Source organism: Numenius arquata, chromosome 2 (genome assembly GCF_964106895.1).
Source record: "Numenius arquata chromosome 2, bNumArq3.hap1.1, whole genome shotgun sequence".
NCBI classification, from domain to species: Eukaryota; Metazoa; Chordata; class Aves; order Charadriiformes; family Scolopacidae; genus Numenius; species Numenius arquata.
This window is the reverse complement of record NC_133577.1, coordinates 84,692,178-84,712,794: the sequence shown is the minus strand read 5'-3', so window position 1 is coordinate 84,712,794 and position 20,617 is coordinate 84,692,178. Positions and strand designations below refer to the sequence as shown.

The 20,617-nt window shown below is 40.9% G+C and overlaps 1 protein-coding gene across 8 annotated transcripts in view; it reads right to left on the bottom strand.

The window, feature by feature from the left end:
* ATP2B1 (ATPase plasma membrane Ca2+ transporting 1) overlaps positions 1–20,617 on the bottom strand; it is a 64,300-nt gene that overhangs the window by 34,687 nt on the left and 8,996 nt on the right. For 7 of the 8 annotated variants that reach the window (XM_074168348.1, XM_074168352.1, XM_074168354.1 and 4 more), the window contains exon 1: positions 239–443. In XM_074168348.1, the coding sequence (XP_074024449.1) occupies positions 239–443 (205 nt within the window). Of the gene's footprint in view, positions 1–238; positions 650–20,617 lie in introns of those variants that run through there. The other variant, XM_074168347.1, reaches the window with a different exon arrangement.

The following is a 20,617-nucleotide window of genomic DNA, read 5'->3' as shown; positions in this document are numbered from 1 at the left end:
ACGTCAACTAACTTTATGCCAAAGTGCAACTTCACCACTAATTCAACCAAGTGAAAACACTTGCTTACTTATTACCAGTGAATACCACTGCCTTAGAGGAGTAAGAAGCCATATTTTATTATGGTAACTGAAATAATTTTATAAACTTTGTTATGTTACAAAAAAAAGATGTAGTTTGCTTGACTAAGGTTTTCTCCTAAATGGAGTTTCCCCAATAATAGCATTAAAATTGACTTACCTTCATTTGGTGAAGTTTTCAATTTTGTACAGATGCCATGTACATCTCCATAGCATTCCTGTATTTTATGCAGTGCATCTGCAGCTCGAAGTTCCATAAGAGAACGGAGCTCTGCAAGAGTAACTCCAAAATCTCCATGATTAGCTTCTTTGACAGCATTTTTTACACCACTATATGCAACCGAGTTGTTTGCCATATCACCCATGATGCGTGCAGTCTTTAGTGTAGACAGTTTCCAGTAAGGAACAAGATTTCAACTTAAAATACTTCCAAAAGGAAAATAAATCCTTTGGGTATGAAGACAGTCAGGAGAGGAGACACATCACCCAAGTAAGAGACCACATCTGGAGAGATATCTTTGAGGTTGTCCCATGGCGCATTCTGTTCCCCAAGCCAAATGGCATGTACAGTCTAGAGAAAGAATAAATATACATTCAGTTACATAACAGCTATACTGAAATACATTGTAAGACAACCCTACTCCTTGTATTGAGGTTAGAGAACAGCTTCTGCTTAAGGACAAGTTCTTTGTATTTCCTACAATATTTTTAGTTAGCATTCAGCTGGCAAGTGACGAGGCATAAAATAGATGTTTCCCATCCCAAAATAACCTTGCATTGTTATATTTTCTTCAATCATTAACTTTTTAGAACAGGTGCTACCTTTAAGACCTGCATTTTTCTTGGTATATCCATACAGTTCATCATCAAGAGAAAACTTAAAAACACCTGGAAGTAAATCTGTTTACAGGGAAATGGAGTTTGGAGCACACATCAATGATATCACATGGGACAAGAACATGCTAAAGTTAAAAATCCCAACTTTTCACCAAAGCTTTCACCTTGCAGTTTGGGATGAGCAAGCTTTTGTGTGTTCCCATGAATTAATTTGTGCAAACCTCAAGGAAAACAGTTTCAACGCTAAGTTATCCCACGCGTGAAGTACTTTCGTAGTGTAAGTAGGAGTATATCTTCAGGCAAACTTAGGTCTTAATGCATTTCCATGTCCAAACACTTTTAGCCCGCCCCCCTCCCCCCCCCCAACGCCTATTTCATCACAACTCAAGCCTCCTACAGTACCTACATTTAATTCTTTGAACAGACGGGAAAATTGCACAATATCACCTTCCTACAGAAGAGATGGGGGGACTAAGAGCAGCTCTTCCATCTGATTATTGGAGAACTGTCACTGATAAATTAACATCTACCCCAGAATTTTTAACCTGCACAGGCACTCTATATTTAATTCCACTCGGCTGACACATCTTGCATGTACACATGTATCTGCACACAGCATAGTGAACGCACAAACACTTCATGCCTATATAAAGATCTGCTGTGCACAGAAGACAGAACTGATCATGTAAGTCAGCTTTACTGACATAATGGGGCACGGTGAGCACAAGTAACAATATATTCCTCCATGAGACATGACGACTGTCAGGCTTGGATGGACAATAACTTGGACACTTCCAGGTCAGTAAGACCCTCAGGTGCCATATACCTAGCAAAGGCAAACAGTTACCACTGACTGGGCTGCTTTATGAAGGCAAAGAGTAAAATAGCAAAGAAAAGATTTCCGGCTATTGCCCTGCTAGGTTAAAGGACTGTTCGGCTGAAGTACAGTGTCCATGTTGAGGTCCAGGCATAAGCACCCAACTACTAAAAACTTAAGTCTTAGCTCCCTGCTCTGGAAACAATCAGCTTCACCTCTAGTCAATCTATTGTTTTAAGCACTGTGCCACAGTAGTGCATTTGCACTGAAGACAACCACTGATACTGAAAGACCCTGAAGTGATGTCACCCAACCACAAGTGAGTCTCATCTCCAGCAGAACTACCACCACTCCTCTCTTCCTATCACTTTGAGACTCTGAGAAACGCACTGTCTAAGGCTGTTTTCTGGAGAGCAACAAAAAGCATAAAGCAATCAATATTCATACGCATAAAACTTCAACATCCTATAACACCAAGGTACTTAGTTGAAAAATTAATTTTAAATCTTGCTTTCTGTTTTTAAATCTTGTTTTTAATTTTAAATTAATTTTAAATCTGTTTTTAAATCTTGTTTTCTGTTACTTGCATGAGAAAAATGTTACCATAGTTGAAGAGTCCATGACAATGGTGTTAACTTGCATGGAAGGAAGCAGTTTTGATTAGCACACATTCTTCAGCTGATTATAACATGTCCTGCTATAGTATCTTGGAAGTGAAGACATTCATGCAAATCATGTACGAAAGAGTGCTCATTAAAGCCACACCACATCTTTGTCTAATGCCCAAAACCTGGATGCTGTTGACCAACTAGTAGCCTAGGAGGATTTATCAATTGGCACCTGATCATAAGCTATGGCAGTGTAACAAGAAGCAGATCAGGCAAATGAGTTTGTATAGCTATGGAGAAGATGCTGCAGCTACTAATTAGGCAAAAATAGACCAAGCAGAATGCCCCACCACTAATTACATCAAACTTGATTCAATTTTAATTAAGAAAAGCTCTGTTCAAGCCTCCAGCAGGAGCCCTGCACTTGAGGCCCAAATACACCCAAATCCAAGCACAGACATGAGGTTAGGAAAAGCCACAGCTCTAGTCACTGCTCACTTGACACTGACAAGATTTGAGACTGAACACTGGGGCACAGCAAGACTTGTGTTCATATGCAAGTTACCATAAGAATAATAACACTGCTTAATCATAGCTCATACTTTGCACTCCAGTTCTATCATCTCTATGAATCTATCTAGATTCATTTTTGTTAAGACATAACAGTCCAGTGATTAGCTGTTACTAACAGTTTATACTGAAAGGGGTTCTCAGATGTTCTGAAACACTCCAGTGGTGTCCAAACATACCAATAGACCCCTGGGTTCACAGGCAAGTTCAATAAGCTTACATTAACACTAGAAAAGCAGTGTGCTTCTACAGGTCAGCTCTAGTAGTGGTACAGACTATTTAGTACATCCATGTTAGGAAAAAGCTGTGGAAAACTGAGAGAACACTGCAAAGACTCTTGAAATTCTGAATACTGAGTAAGAGCAGTGTTGCTCCAAATGATCAAAACTTGGTTAAACATGAGCAATTATTGACACCAAATCAGATCAGAAGGAATCTGCTCCAGCCAATGCCGTTTTTACCAGGCATTTCAATGGACTGTACAAAAGCCTCTAACAGCACACAGGTACAGAAGAGACTTAACATAGTTTCTTTGTCAATTCCTACAGAAAAATCTCACTACAAGTTTCTTTAAGAAATATCCTTAATGCAGTTTTGATGTCAAACCTTGCAACATTCAATCACTTCCTGTTACAGCAAGTTCCAACAGTCCACTTTTGTAACAAAGTGGCGATGCATAATGCAACTATACACAGTGAAATTCAAGTATCAAAAGAAAGCATATTTTTAAGCTACATAGATAATCTAATATTTATCTCTTCAACTAGTGGAGTATTTTATCTGTTTTGACTAGTATTTGAGTTCAGTTGCAGCCATTTGAGATACATTATTTGAACAGCATGAGCTCTGAAGTTAAAAGCAACTTGCCTCAAACTTCCAATCTGCTAATATCTCACGTTTTAAATTCAAGGAAGTTATCAAACTAAAAGTCACTTGTACACCATTGCTGAAGTCCCAGCTTATTCAAAGTTTAATTCAGTTGAAGTTACGTCAGCATCCAGCTTAAAGAAGCCGCACAGAACATGACTAAGAGAACTCAGTCTTTCATTAGGTACATGAAGTTTTGGATAGTCCTTTATCTACATATCACTGAGGCTTGGAGCAACTTTAAAGCTATTGTCTGTCACGCTCAAGTGACTAAAAATCCTGCGCAGTAGAGGCATCTTACAGTAGCAGCAGCACATATTACTATAGGCAGGACTCAGATACTTGTGCAATTCTCTCTGAAAAGACCTCGCTGTTCCATGGCTGCAATAGCTTCACTGACACGTCACGTCATGTCATAGTGGCTGCTTATGAGAAATACTGCATCTTAAATTCCTTAACCAAATCAAATTAATACTTATCGCTAAGTGAATGTGTTTTGTTACCAAAGACAATAATTCAAAACTGTAACCCACGAAACAGTGGCTGAGCTACTGAACAACTTTTTTGCCTCAGTATTCACCGGCAAGGACTCTAACCACACTGCCCAAGTCATGGAAGGCAAAAACAAGGGCTCTGCGAATGAAGAACTGCCCACAGTAAGAGAAGATCAGGTTCAAGACCTCTTAAGGAACCTGAAGGTGCATAAGTCCATGGGACCTGATGAAATCCACCCACAGGTCCTGAGGGAGCTGGCGGACGAAGTTGCTAAGCCACTTTCCATCATATTTGAGATATCGTGGCAATCCGGCAAAGTTCCTGCTGACTGGAAAAAGGGGAACATAACCCCAATATTCAAAAAAGGAAAAAAAGAAGACCCAGGGAACTATAGGCCAGTCAGCCTCACCTCTGTGCCTGGCAAGATCATGGAGCAGATCCTCCTGGAATCTCTGCTAAGGCACATGGAAAATAAGGAGGTGATTGGAGACAGCCAGCATGGCTTCACCAAGGGCAAATCGTGCCTGACAAATTTGGTGGCCTTTTACAATACTGCCACAGGCTTGGTGGACAAGGGCAGAGCAACAGACGTCATCTACCTGGACTTATGTAAAGCGTTTGACACTGTCCCACGTGACATCCTGGTCTCAAAATTGGAAAGTCATGGGTTCGATGGATGGACCACTCGGTGGATAAGGAACTGGCTGAATGGCCGCACTCAAAGGGTTGTGGTCAATGGTTCAATGTCCAATTGGCGGCCAGTGACGAGTGGAGTTCCTCAGGGGTCAGTACTGGGACCAGTGCTGTTCAACATCTTTGTCAGAGACATGGACAGTGGGATAGAGTGCACCCTCAGCAAGTTTGCCAATGACACCAAGCTCCATGGTGCGGTCGACACACTGGAGGGAAGGGATGCCATCCAGAGGGACCTGGACAGGCTTGAGAGGCGGGCTTGTGCAAATCGCATGAAGTTCAACCAGGCCAAGTGCAGGGTCCTGCACCTGGGACATGGCAATCCCAGGCACAAATACAGGTTGGGCAGAGAATGGCTGGAGAGCAGCCCTGAGGAGAAGGACTTGGGGGTGTTGGTGGATGAGAAGCTCAACATGAGCCGGCAGTGTGCACTGGCAGCCCAGAAAGCCAACCGCATCCTGGGCTGCATCAAGAGAAGTGTGGCCAGCAGGTCGCGGGAGGTGATTCTACCCCTCTACTCTGCACTCGTGAGACCCCACCTGGAATACTGTGTCCAGCTTTGGAGTCCCCAACACAGGAAGGACATGGACCTGTTGGAACAGGTCCAGCGGAGGGCCACGAAGATGATCAGAGGGATGGAGCACCTCCCCTATGAAGACAGGCTGAGAGAGCTGGGGTTGTTCAGCCTGGAGAAGAGAAGGCTCCGGGGAGACCTCATAGCAGCCTTCCAATATCTGAAGGGAGCCTACAGGAGAGCCGGAGAGGGACTCTTTGTCAGGAGATCTAGTGACAGGACAAAGGGTAACGGTTTTAAATTGGAAGAGGGGAGATTTAGATTAGATACTAGAAATAAATTCTTTACTGTGAGGGTGGTGAGACACTGGAACAGGTTACCCAGGGAAGTTGTGGATGCCCCATCCCTGGACGTGTTCAAGGCCAGGCTGGATGGGGCTTTGAGCAACCTGCTCTAGTGGAGGTGTCCCTGCCCATGGCAGGGGGGTTGGAACTCAATGATCTTTGATGTCCCTTCCAACTCTAACCATTCTATGATTCTATGAAACAAAGGTTAGATAATTTTATTAATGTTACAAGTTTGACAACCTCACAAGCCTCTGTAGCCAGCCTGGAAAAAGGACGTGCTCTGTTTACAGAATTCTGCACATAGAGATGTTTACCAAAGCATGAAGAGACAGACTACAGACTACAAATCAATTTAGTGCGATCAGAACATACTGCGGTGACCAAGCTAGAAAAACCTGTAACATGTTTCTTGAAATGTTCTTGTAGCAACACCTTAAATATAAACCCATGTTAATCCCATGCCCCGCCCCCAAAAGCAACTACTTTTGAGGCAGCCCTGAACATTAATCACTCCAGAAATAGTCATTCACAGGTGGAAGTATTTAGTAATTAAGTATTTAGGAATCCCTCTGTTTGGAAGAAAGCTATCATCTGTGTTCTGCATTCATTAAAATTAAGGCTACCTTGAAGTGATAGTTTGTGGTGGCCACATATTAACAATCAAATGTGAACAGCAGAGTTTATAAGTGGCATAATTACTATTGCCCAGGTGCACAGGACCTAGCATACCTTAGAGCCCTATACAAGCCTCTCCTATTACTGAATTTGCATTTAGTACTTGCTTCACCAGTCTACAGGAAATGCATTTTAATATTAATATTTATAATAGTAAAATTATAATTATTAAAATTTAATATTAATATTTAATTTTAAGAAAAAATGAATCTTAAAACACTTAAGCAAACTCATACCTCAAGAGTCAAAGCTCCAGCAATTATATAACCTGTGTCATTCAATTTAATTTTTACATCTCCTTGAACACTTTGCATTCAGATATTAAGTATTAGCTGGTACTAGCGTTTGACCTTCAACAACACACTAAAGCTGGCTGCTGTAACATAGGAAAAGGCTTGCTAAGTGATTATCTCAGGAAAGCCTTTGTTTAATCTAATTAGTTGAATGAAGACCAGACAGATCTACATACCAAGAGGTTGCAGTGATAAAAACTATCCCCATATGTTTCAGTTGCCAGGCCATTTTATTTTAATCTGTTTCAAAAATCAGCTTTTAAGATACTGAAAAATATAATATGCCTTTGCACACTTTAGTTTGAAATCCACAGCACTAGGTATGTTCCCCAGCTTCAAGCCATATCATGGCTTTCGTGGGGGGTGGGTGGGTGGGGGGAAAGCTGTCTGTAAAATTACTTTCCACCATAATAATGTTAACTGAGAAAGTGACCTGGAGATCACGCTGAAAAGGTCTGAGGTCTTCTGCTCTGGAGAGTCAGTTTTCTTGTTTTAAGAGACAGAACCTCATACCTACTTGAAAGGCTGCAGAAATTCACCAGCTGTTTCACAAGAAATATGAATTAATGCTAATAAAACAACAAGTTCACACAGAACAGCGTGCATTTAAGGGGTCGCTATTCTGTATGTTAAAATTTGCCTAACTGAACAAGTAGGAGTTAAATCACTTCAGTGGCATGCTGTTGTTTTAATGCAAGCATCTCAGAGGGCTTAACAAGTAGATTGAACAGCTAAGAGGGAGAAGGCCCAACTTTGGAAGACACGCCGCAACAAAGTTTTTAATACATCACCTTCACCCTGATATGTGCCCAACAGTGTTGTAATGACAAGTTTGCCTTGTAAAAACTCCTGTGTTATAAATAGTAAATTCAAAGGCCGTGAGTTTTGCTGCAGTTTCAAAGAGAAATCTGACTTCATTCTAGAAGCTTAATCTCTTGGTAGGTAGATGTACTTGCCTAACAACTAAAAACAGGCTGTTGTTTCTAGACTCTGCAGTGGATATAAACACTTATATTTATCACACAATCCAAAGGATTGCTGCTGCCTACTGTGATCGACACTTCTGTGGTGGCAGTTTCATCCAATGGTAGTTTCTTTGCTTTAAAACCCAAAATTATTTCTTATTGAAATGACGGCTAACAAATTAAGACTTCAGTAGTCTGAAGACAGTTCGGTAGTACTAACTAGCAATGGTCATGCAAAGGGCTCCCACATCACTTCCCTCCTATTTTGGTAGCAGCAAGGGAAAATCATAACAGTCTTGAAGGTGAGTTATTACGGCAGGAAGAACACGACCTTCTCTTACGAAGCAGCTTGCTCCACAGCCTCTGCACAGAGCCCAGTAGGCAAGCAGACATTGTCTTATGCCATCAAACCACCGCCCTGCCTTTGCCAAGCCATGGCCTTTCCACACTCATGAAGCAAGAAAACCCCAACCAAAGTGACAGCTGGATTAAGAAACAGAAGCAGAAAGTGCTGCATAGAACAGTTTCAGTAGAAGAACTATTTTATCAAATGCTTAAACTAATCATTAGCCTTCTTAAGTTAAAATACCTTAAATTTAATTTGAGAACTAAAGCGACGCAAAAGACTGAACCAACAAGTAGAACTTCAGAAAAACCAACACTTTCAAGGAACATCAGACTTTGAGACATACTGGAAAAGCCCTAGAGAATAAAACCAATGCGATTATCATTACAGAAAATGTCAAGTGTCCCATGCATTTAAAATACTAGGCTTTCATACTCTCGTATTTCATATTGCAATGCTGAGTTGTACACAAGAGGATAAAACAGTTTAAGACACAAACCCATGCAGAAAAAAATGAGTTTTTAACTACTTATAACACTTTTCTGGAAGCAGGAGTAACTAATTCCAGATATCCATTAACAGAGCAATGTCTTAAAGGGTCTACTATAGTCCACAGCCCTGATCAGCACTCAGACAGCTTCTCCATCCTCCACTCATAGGCCCCAAAGCCTCCTTCTCAGTACTTCCTTTTACTAGGCTCATCTACTTTTTGCTCTGTGATGACATCATCATCTAAACCAAAAAGGCCAATTTGACAGGACTGCTTATAATACCAGGTAATTCCAAGTTAAGACTATAATCCTAGAGAAAAAAGTTTTAACCTCTAGATATGACTCTATCCCACTCAGCATTGTTTCTAATGTGTTCAAGTACTAAGATGCATTTATGGCATGCGTCAGCTTCCTCAGATAACTTGAGATGAGTGGAGCTGCCAAAATTTGAACTAAAGCAGCTGATGGCCAAAGGCAAACCTGGGATATCACAAAGCTCCACCTACTAGTATTTAAAATGCAAGGAAAAAATAAATGTTTGCCCAATGCCCACCAATATTTTCCTTTACTTTAGATCTATTGAGTCCTGAATAAGATGACTGAGGATTTAAACTCTATTAATCCTGCATAGTTCAGGCTAAATTTTTTTATTTGGCATAATTATGTTGTAAATAAGTTCTATTAACAGGTCTGTCTTATTAATAACTCCATATATAACCCTAAAAGTAGATTTTGTGCAGTGAAGTCATCCATTGACAAATATTCACATTAATTAGCTTAGGAACAACTTACCACACTTCTCTCCCCAATATTTATCAAAACCATATTGGCAAAAGTTGCTATACAAAAAGCTGAACTTTTTCAAAAAAAGAGACAGTAGCATGACATCCTACTTCTTATTAAAATTATGCATCTTAAGACTACATCAAAGTTTACTTGCATGCCCAGGTTACAAGATGCATTTCAGTCACAAAACCCAACAGACGTGTTAAATGAGTTGTATGGCATTATATGCAGCTAAGTTTCAAGTAAAGGGGAAGTGAGATGGTACCAAATTTCATCCAACAAAGCTGGAACTGGATTCCTGGATTTCAGTCACTTGTTGCATTTAAAGCTCAGTGCATGCCTGTAAGCAATGCACCCAGCTGGTCGGTTGTGACAATAATTATGACTCAGAGCAAAACAGCAGCTGACTCTATGATAATACTTATTCCTACAGGTATTTTACCTGTCTTGAGAAATCTTTATACCTTTTTTACAAAGCATCTAATTTTTGCTACTCCTCCTTTAAGCCTGCTTCAGATACCTTTTGAGCTAAACACACACTTCAGATATTACCTCCATTTTTACTTCCATTTTTCAATTACCACAATACCATACACACATACCATTGAAATTGTTTTTGTCAGTTTGAGCAGTGATTTTCTTCCTTTCCCATGCCATTAGACAGAAAGTAGCACTATTGGATGGGGTTTCTCTTTTTGTTCTGAAGCTCCAAGACAACTTCAGGAGTTCTTAACGCCAGAAACCTTGTTTCAGAACACATTGCACCCATTTAAATTAAAACATGTTCAGGTTAAATTGCATACAACACTTCAGCCAGAACCAGACATTCACCATCTCATCCCTGTTTGAACAATCCCCCTTTTTTCTTCCAGAAAGTATTCTTTCATATTAACATCCACTCAAGCAGAGAGGTATGCTTTTGACTGTAACCATGCTTCCTGATATCAAAGAGGTGCCAAAAGCTCTTTAGAGCTATGAGCCTTCGGGCAAATGGCAAAAGTCCATCCCTACCCGATTCTTTTTGTATTCAGGAAACCTCAAGAGAAATTCAAAATTAGTCTTTAAACTACTAGGAAATATTTATGCCTAATGAGATTAAGCCTAATTACTTCCATAAAATGACTCTGCATATGACTGACTCCTTTCTATTAGGACAGCAAAATTAACTAGTAGGGTAAGTTTTAAGGGTGGGTTGTTGTTTTTTTTTTCTACTAGCTTACTAGTCGGACTAGCTTACTACTGTGTAGAAAAGTGGTACAAAATATTCTGTATGCTCATTGAACTGTAAACACACAATATATAAACAGTAATATTTATGCAGTAAATCATCCATTTATGGTCCTCAAAACCATCATCCCCACCAAGCAATAGTTTGCAACATAAAAAGAATTAAACAAAAAATCCCAGCTCTGGTCACCTGTCTCAATGAACACACACTATGATGCTAAGTTGGTTATCGGTTTTGTACTTTTGTGGCCAAAGTTTAGGAAGCTTCCCTCTTTTTCTGTAACATGCCAGTTTAAGAGCCTTCATCTTCAGATTTTTCAAAAGCATTTTGGAAATAAAGAACATGGTTTATCCTTATCCTCAAACCATTAAAAAGCTTTACTTCTTGAAAAATGTATAATTTGAAAGCTATGCTAGCTTCCCCTGCATATCATATTAAACCCTGACTGCCAGAAATGCAAGTGAGCTGTCTAAAGACTCATTCTGAGAAAGCCCCTTCCAATAAGTGCCATTACATTTGCCATCTTCTATTCCTAGGGAGCCAAAGTGGGGTGTTTTTTTTTTGGTTTGTTTGTTTTTTAATTCAGTTATCATAACTAGTTTACACTTGAGTAGCTCTTTCAGAACTATTGCACAAGTTTGCTGCTTCTGCTGGTGGTGGCCAGAGGAGGCTCAGGGAGGTTTTTGTTGTTTTGTTTCTTTTTTAACCACAATATTTGGATTTGAGAGTTCACTGTATGCAAGAAACACGGGTGTGGAATCTCTTGCAAACTTCTTGATCTTTCTTAAGTCTGACAGCCACTAAAGGTTAAGTTCTCATGCTGCATGCACTGTCCTGCTTGTAAGTGCTCCTTTTAAAGAACTTTCTCATTTATGCAGGGTTGGTTGCTGGTTTGTGGTGAGGTTTTTTGCATACATTTAAGCATTACTGCTATTTGTACCTGTCCATAGAATGATGTTGAATTAAATGCTGTGTGAGCAGTAAGAGTTACCTGACAATCCCTGGTCCACCATTCAATATAAGGTAACATGTTCTTCTCTTGGCAGTTTGTTTCTTTAAAATAGACAGGGAGCGTGTGTAAGCACTGTTAGTGGACAGGATGCACAAAGCCAAAATTCCTATCATAGCACTTTTAGTCTAACAATGCGAGCAGCAAGTCTGTCACTTCCTCAGGTGACCAAAGGCACAGCTGTGCTGCAGTGTCAAGGCATAAGGCTTCCACCCACAGACGTCCTAAAGCAGCTCTCATTATTTGACACTAACAACACTGCAACTTACACCTGCCACTCTTATCCTTTTGCATTGGGAAAAGCCACCCACGTTAATTGGCAACTGCATTAATGAAGTAATAGACTATGTGAAAGCCTGCTGTTGCAACAGTCACACAGGCAACCCAGGGCTCAGAGCAGTAACTTCTTGTGTGTTTTTTCCACTCTTCTTTCACAGCAGCACCTCAGCCACTAAGAGACAGCACTTCTTTTTGGGCCCTGCTCTGTCTCTCACAGGACTCGCAGCACTCCAATCACTTTTAGCACCTTTTCCTTTACTAATCCTTTTTCCACTGGTCTTGCCTTCTCCCTGCACTCCAGTGATCCTTAAGAACAGGCAATTTTTCTGATGGCAGTGCAGTCTGCCCCTCCAGATCCAAGGAGTCAGAAAGCACCATACCTGTTCCCAAGCCTCCAGCCTCCCACCAGCTGGGATCGCAGCCGTGCATTTCACTTCTCTACAGTCTAAGAGTGGGCTCCTCGCAAGCAGCCTAGTGCAGAAAGCAGTCATTCAAAAAAGCACTGTCCCCCTGCCCAGCCACAAAATAAAGCCAAAATATTCAAATATCAGGGTTTCTACTGGCTGAGCAAGTTACCACAACAGATTCCCCAGAAGTTTTTCCACAAGATGACAAAATAGCCGATCTATTTGTAGAAGTCAAAGGCAACGTGGATATGCCAACTTAAGGGACACACATTCAGCTAATGCTGGAAGCATCTTCGTCACGGAACTATGTTGCTGCCACCTTTAAGACAACGTTAAACACCATTCAAGGAAAAGGTTCATCTTCCCTCTGTTATTTCAGGTAAAGTGACACACCACTAAACAAATCGCACAATATATCACCTTACTGCCAAGGCCGGACACCATTTGAACTAAACAGCAAATTCACCAGATGGTCAAATGGCAGCTCAAGCAGATTTAGTAAACTTAATTAATTTCTCAGTTTTGGTAAGCTATTTAATAATTGCTGTACAAACTGGCTATGGGCAATTAACAATTGCGGCTTCATATCTGAAGTCTTCACGTGTGAAGATCTGCACTGTGCATAACTTCAGGTTTCTGAGAGCACAAAGACATCGGCTGCATCATTAATTCATTAGAAAAAAAGTGACTGGGGAAAAGAATGCAAATGGAACCATGGTCCATGATAATATTTAAAAGTCCTATTCCACCCAGTAAAGGAAATCCCTCCTCCGGTTTCCCATAAACCAAAGGTCTTAACTCTTCACTAGCATCAGTGGATCCCAATGCAATTTGTAGATGGTTGTGTGCTTACAGTCTAAACAGCAAGCACTCCAATTAGGAGGTGAACAAGGTGCCTATATAGCTCTGGCACAATGCTTATTCCTATAGGATTCCTCTATGGAAAGGCCATGCCTTTAAAAACTTCATAGCAATAAGCTGGACCTATTCAGTGCTGAGGATTGGCTATTTGTTCCCCTCACTCCCCTGCCCAATCCAAGCACAAGGCTGTCAAAAATAGCATGGCAACCAGCAGGCACGCGGGTGCCTAGAGCATAACTACCATTGTCATACACAGTAAAGTGTCAGGCTCCTGCTAAGGCAGCTCTGAATCCTCAGCAGTAATCCCTAGTGGCTTGTTCAATAAACGTAATATTCCTCCTTCCAAAAGACGGCATCTGAATTGGGAGCCTACTGCCATTAGTTCAGCTGCAGCTGACCCTCAGGGCCAAGAGTGTACCCATCCATGAAGACTACAGATCATCATTCTGACTCAGCTAAGTCAGAGCTATTTCGTTGCTTCTACATAAAGCTACTTCCCACAAGTGTTTATTTTACAGTAGCAATGTTCTGCAACTTCTGCAATCAGGTTGTTTTCATCAATAGCACACAGCATCTCTGAAGAAAGGGAATTGGGAAGCGTAGTATAAGCTCCTCTGCTTAAGTGACAACACCAAGCCACCTGTTCAAACTGTTGAATTTGCGCATGTTCGACTAATTCCAACTGGCCTTCGGTTGAAGGCACAAACTCTTTTAAGAAGCAATATTTTTATGTCCAGCTCATGGTTTCCAACAAAGGGCCACAGCAATTACACAACTGACCATAGCACACCTCAGCTCAGCACTTCTTTCCCCATACAGGCAAGGAGGGGCTCAAGAACAGCCCTGATAATTCAGGAGCTAATTACATTTTTAATCTAACCCATGCAGCTCCCAAGTTTCTCTTACTGCAGCAAACAGGTAAAGCAGAGTAGAGAAGCTGAAAGCTGCCTTTAGCCTGTGGTTAGTGAGACTCAAGGAAATGACGCCCCATTGGAGGGAAGTGACCAAGAAGAGCATCAGACTGTCATGAAACAAGAGTGACACAGCACCACGAAACAAAAGATAACATGAATTACCATAACTCCCACAGTTAGGGACTCAGTCTTTCTAGAGGTAATTTTGGAAGATGCACGGTTTCCCCCTCTGCCTCCTAGTGCTCCAGTTTCCTAAGCAGCCTCTTGTACCCTGTCTTCCTCCCAGGATACCATCAACTGGTTTCTCAGCACCTTCAATAGGCTCTCTAGCTTGAAAGATGCATAGCAGTATGTCTCCATTTCTGCTGTGCTAGGACTTTTCTCCAAAAACATGCTTATTATTTCAGTGCCATTACGAATTACTTATTTCAATTAGTTTTTCATGGGAAATACAGGAAAAGCCATCTGAAAACCTTTATAATTAAGGATTACTTTGGTAGTGTTTCCAAAAAACCTACCTGAGGCAGACAAGACTTAGAAAAAACTGGTGCAAGTATGAAGTCTGCTAGTAACAAGTAGCAGACTTGTTTTTCCACGCTTTCAGACTTCATAAGCTCTCTCTAAAAAGGCTACCAAACACTGGTTAGGAAAAAGTGAAACTTCTGAGGAGTCCTACACATAGAAAAACAAACATACACTTAAAGTTATGTTATGAATTTGTCTCATTTAAGTTATATGCATATTCAAGTCTATACAGCGTGTCAAGCAGGTTGACAGCCAAGTTCTACTGTGGTCTCTAATATATGTTTAGTCAAATTCTTAGTTTGATTCTACTTCCAGTATTTTACAACAATGTTTTCTGTTTCCTCCTTTTCTGGAGGAAAGGAATGCTTTCAAATAGGCACAAATGTATACCAACAGAATCCTGAATATAAGTTTAACATTCACAGGTATAGCAGTGCAGCTTACAAACTGTGCTTCCAGTTCACCTTCAGAACAAACATGCATTTACACTGAACATTTAGGTGTGGTTTTGTATTTTTCACTTGTAGCCTCAATACCAGAAGCTAGGAGCTTTCTCTAGACTATTAATAGCACGTTGATTCTTGGTGCCCTACACTCCTGCTACAGGAGTCAGATTTTCACACATGTATCCATTTCTATTGAAATCTCTCCCTCCAACCAAAACAGCATGAAATTGGGGTGGTAGTTGTGGGTGGTGGAGTGTTTGGGGGTGGGGGCGCTGAGAATATCTTATCTTAGTATTTGAACTCAGTTTAGAGCACTTATCTAATTAAAGGAACTTGGCAATGTGCTCAAACCATATACAGTCGGAACCCAGAATCAAAGAGTGTGAAAGAACAATTTTAGGCAGTTATGCAGCTGTCTGTCAAAACCACAATCTAGTTTGAGGCATGATGCTTGATGCACATAATTAAGACTAAGCAGCTTTAGACAGCTTTCTTCCTTAAAACTCAAAAAGTAGGTACTTACTAAAACATTAGCTTGTTGTTGAGCAATTATTATTAAAATAAGCCATTAGCTGTCAAAAAGTATTTTTCACTAAGCAAATATTTTTAAGTATTTAAACAATTGCCTCACAGCAAAATTGCTCAAAGAAAGCCTAAACCAAGCTATTTTAAGCTACTTTGTTATTTTAAGCTATTTTAAGATTAGGAATCTCTGACTCCTTAACTTGGAGGTTTCTAAAACGCGCTAGGCTTTCCTAGAAAATGAAAGCATTTCCCTGTGCACTGAGAATCCTCAGCTGTTCTTGCTTGACAAGATTAGGGTTCAAGACAAGCACTGCTAAGCTAAATTTTATGGCCTATATTATGTGGGTCTGCAAGTTTTGGTTTACTCGCCAAGTAACATGAACATTATTAAAATACAACTTGGGACATTAAAGCAAAAATTATTGAGCATGGCAGTAAAACTTTAAGTTCTGATCATAAGTGGGGGCTAAACTTCAAGACCTGAATCCACAATAGCACACCCAAAGGGGAAAAACTGGAAGAGCAGGATATTTGGTCGAGGGAACACACTCGCTGTGAGAGGAAGACTTGTTCTATCCAACCTTTGTGTGGATGCCTGGGCAACTGCCTGCTTTTATACAGCCAAGCAGTCCCTTCTCAGTACAGCAATGCCTAAAGAAACCTGCAGACATCCACAGGTATACCCAAAGAGAAATCTAACAGGAGAAACCACAGAGTCTTTGGCTGTACTGGATTCTTGAATCAGGTTTGCACAGTGGTCTTACCGTTCCAAAATATCTGACAGTCATGAATTATACAAGCAAACGTCTGGACAAGAGACTGCGCTTTCCAGGAAATGCACCTTGCAGGCATGAAAAGCCAGAAAACATCCTCAGATTTAGCAACCAGAAGCCTGGCTCTCCACACCACAAGGCTCAGGGGTTCTTGTTCAGAGACATCCTGAACTAGCAAATGCTAAAAAGGCAGTTTGACTTGTTATTCCACTTATCCAGCTTCAGACCAGTTACTGACCAGCACAGCAGGGCAGGTGATTCTCTCAGTCCTCCAAAACTGTTAAACCATCCCTAAATTCCAGAAAGCAAAAATAACTAGACAATAGTACCAGAAAACAAGAAAATGGAATGAACTGCATTGGCATGAAAAGATGTCTTTGACTTCCAAGAGCATTTGTTTTGATTATGGACATAACACCTATCTATACTAAGCCCTCATTCAAGGCCTGAACTTCTTCCATTCTGGCTGAGAATTTTTATGTCCAGTATCTCTTCACACAGGAAGAAACCAGTAATCTCAGAATAAGCAAATAAACGTACAGAGCACTGTAATTTATGGAAGGATATAAGTTCTCTTCCCCTGTGGGAAGCTTCCAGATATCATACCTCTTTTATGTACAGATAGCACACGATACCAATAAAAATAGGACTCAGATGTATGACTAGATGGATGAGTATTTGGTATCTTAATTTGGATAGTCCCATCCAATCGTTGATACACAAAAACAGACCAGACTACAATTACAAAGGTATACACAACACCAGTGTTTACCATTATGGCAGGAGATAGCATCTGAGACACCTGATTAGCTTTCAGTAACTGTTTGTTGACCCATTTTTCAGGAAAACCCCTCTTCCGTTCATTTAACTGTTATTAACTCAGAATTTCACAAAGGCATATTTCTAAGAGGTGCTACTCGAATATTTAAGCTCATGAAAGCTATTTTTGCAGAGCCAGCAGAGGGAGTCCAGACATCATTTTACTTATCAGCTATGGAAAAGATACCTTGTAAGAAAGCACTAAAAGTGCTGTGCCTGTAAACCTAATGCGGTTAGTTTAAAGCATGCCAAGAACTTCCTCAGGCTTTCACAGACATGTATGTCAATGGCCAGTAGAGCTGGTGTTTTGTTTCTGATCCCCAACCAGCAGTCGCATCTCAAAGTCTCATATCTGACAAAAATGGCAGGATCAACTCTAACAGTGCTAACAAGTACCATAAGCCCGATATTTCACATGTCAAAAAGACCCCCACATTATCTAGCTACAGTTCAAGCTGGTCAACAGTTTTTATTCCTGTGGATTCTGCTGTTTCTCAATTTCAGAAAAAAAAAAAAACCTAAATCCCTTTAGTTGTGTATTTCTTAAAAAGAAGCTTCACCTGGAAGAAAAGTTGAGAAACTCAGAGTTCAAGATGACCCACTAGCAAAGGAGCCAGGAAGGTACGACGTGGTGTTGGGACTGGAAGGTAACAAACAGCTAACCTTTCTGCTGGTGTTCACAGAGGCACGCACCTGCTGGCCAATCCGTTTTACACATCCTCTGAGGCAAGAGTTCTGCTGCTTTATTTAGCATTTCCATTGATCAGTCTGCTCTGGAGTTGGCAATTACAACTGAACAGTGTTGACACAGCAGCGGCTGTGGGAACAGTTTGAAAGAGGATCAGGCTTTAAGCAGACAGATTGATAGCTTTTTGCCATCTCATAGAGAGGAATGAACGCTATGCTCTAGGCCAACACAAGACAACGTACCTTCCTGGCAAAAACTCCATAAACAGACACTCCTTGCTTGTTTAGACTGCAAGATTTTTTCTTTTTTTGAAAATAAAGTCAGTATTTCCCAACTTGTTGGTTAAAGGCTAATACAAAATTCTTGCCAATCTTAAGCATTTATGTAATTATTTTATTGGGTGGCTACTTTTAAGTTTCATTATTTAAAAGTTTGTATATGAAAAGCTCATTAGTCTCAAAATTTCCTCTAGATGAGCAGCAAAACACTCTCCTCCTCCCAAAGAAAAGATAGATTTCCATCATCTTAAACTTCACCTGAACTTTAAAATGCTTTGACAGCTTGAATCATTAGATTTTGATTACTACCTACCCAAGAAGAAGAATGTGCCTGTAGCTATGGAATTTAGCCTTCACTTGTTTCACGTTTTGAAAATAGAAGAACCACCCTTCAGCAAATTAGATGGCTGCTTCTGCTCTGTACTTCCTACAGGAAAGTGGTGTTCACTTCTCAGCTTCATTTTCACATGTAGATTCACTAAAGTCAAACAAATCAAAGTGGGCCAAACTGGTTCCCATCTTACAGAGCTTGTGGTAGAATACTGTATAGCTGACTTAAAAAAGTTTCTCCACTAGCATGGGATGAGACCATCTCAGTTTTGCTGTTGAAATTCAGGGCTCCAGCAGCAATCCCTATTTGCGTGCTGTGCCTGCTTGGTTCCCAGGACTCCGGCCAGGATGCTCAGTACACTTTATGCAGGTCAACCACGGCAGGAAAGTCTCTGCCTCTTCCATCACCAACATGGTGATGCCCGAGTATCCGGATGCATCCCAACCACTCTGATCATCCTTCCCCAAGTTATTGCTGTCTCTTGTGACAACAGTGAAGTTTCTGTAGATACATGAGAAGCTGATACAAATAAAAAAAATGCTATTTTTCAGGCAGACTGGTTATCTAACCAGACTCACAACACAGATAATCCAATACCAGTGCCATCTCAAAACAGGGCACAGAATTACACCAAACCTGCTTGAGTCAAGCAAATGTGGAACCATGCTCACAGGAAAGATGCATTTTTCAAAAGACATGACTGAATTTATGACTATGAAGTTCTAAACAGGTGGTATGAGCACAGTGAATGCCAAAAATTCACATGGTAATTTACTGGTTGATACCACAACTCTAATTCATCCAGCAACTAGAGCCTCATTAGGCTCCAAAATAATTTAGTATCTTATCTTTTTGTTCCTTCCAAGCTCTCCCTTTTCTAGTTAAAAAAAAAAAAAAACCTCACTGACAGCTGAATGTACTTCACCTCAAACTTCTGTATTAGTCCTAAAAGAATAAGAAATTAGTAGTAGTGTGCATTTACGTTTATAATACCATTACATTTGAGAGACTGACATTAGGCTTCTAGTCAGCAAGTTAAAACATGATCCATTTATACGGAATAGGTAGAGTGAAGGGAATCACTGAATAGCCCCTTGAAACACGAGTATGTTTGGAGCACTTTTCTTCTTGGATAAGTTTCTATGACAAATTCCACAGAACTTCACACTTCAAATTACTAGAGCTGCCTTTAAGAATCTGCAGAGGTTTGTTGTTATCTCAGTTTTTAACCTGAAAAGTCTAAGACCTTACATTTAGCATGCAGCTGAACAATTACCGATTCCAGTATTAATCACTCCCTGAAATTTAGTACTTCAATAATTAGTAACAGACAGCCTGCACCATATGCCAGAGCTTTTTTAGAAGCTGATGTTGATGATGTGCTCTTCCCTATCCCCTTCTCTCACCACCTGGAGGTCCGATCTGAAGTTCCGAAGCCTGTTTGCATTCCATGAGGTTAGTTTACATTCCTCCCATCACATGCCAGATTTACCTGACCAAACGGTAACACCTATATCTAAGACAGGCACTTCAGGCTTTCTTTTTTTGGTGGTGGTTTTTTTTTGGGGGGGGGGTTGGTTTGTTTGTTTTGGGTTTTTTGGGGGGTGTTTTTCGTTTTCTTTTGTTTTGTTTTTCTCCAAATAGGCAATGGACAAATTAAAACTTCTCTGCTGAAAGATTAAATTTAGCCACCTAGGACACAATCTAAAAGTCACATGAACCTCCGGCATCTCTTCAACATCAGACGAGGCCCAGAGTGACTTGTTTCAGGTTTCTGAGCTGCTCACGCCAGTGGTCGGGATCGCGCTGCTGAAGTGAAGCGCAGTCGGTTGGCTGGGCTGAGCTCGCCTCTCAGGCGGCTGCACCACCATGTCAGAGCAGGCACAGGCAAGAGGAAGGATGTGGTTTCACAGTTAGTTTAGGAATATCCGAGCCTCCGCTACTGCCAGGAGGTACAGTCCTGCGCCCTGGCCTGTGCCAGCACCGAGGCTTCACCTGAGCCCGAAGCCAGGGGACAGCCCTAGGTGACAAGGAAGATGGCAGCAAAGCTGGCAGTTCCTCTAGAAGGTCACAGAGGTAACAGGGACTGCCCCCTCCCAGCGCAGCACAGGCCTCACCAGTTCAAGTCAAAGATAGAAGCTCCTCTTCTCAC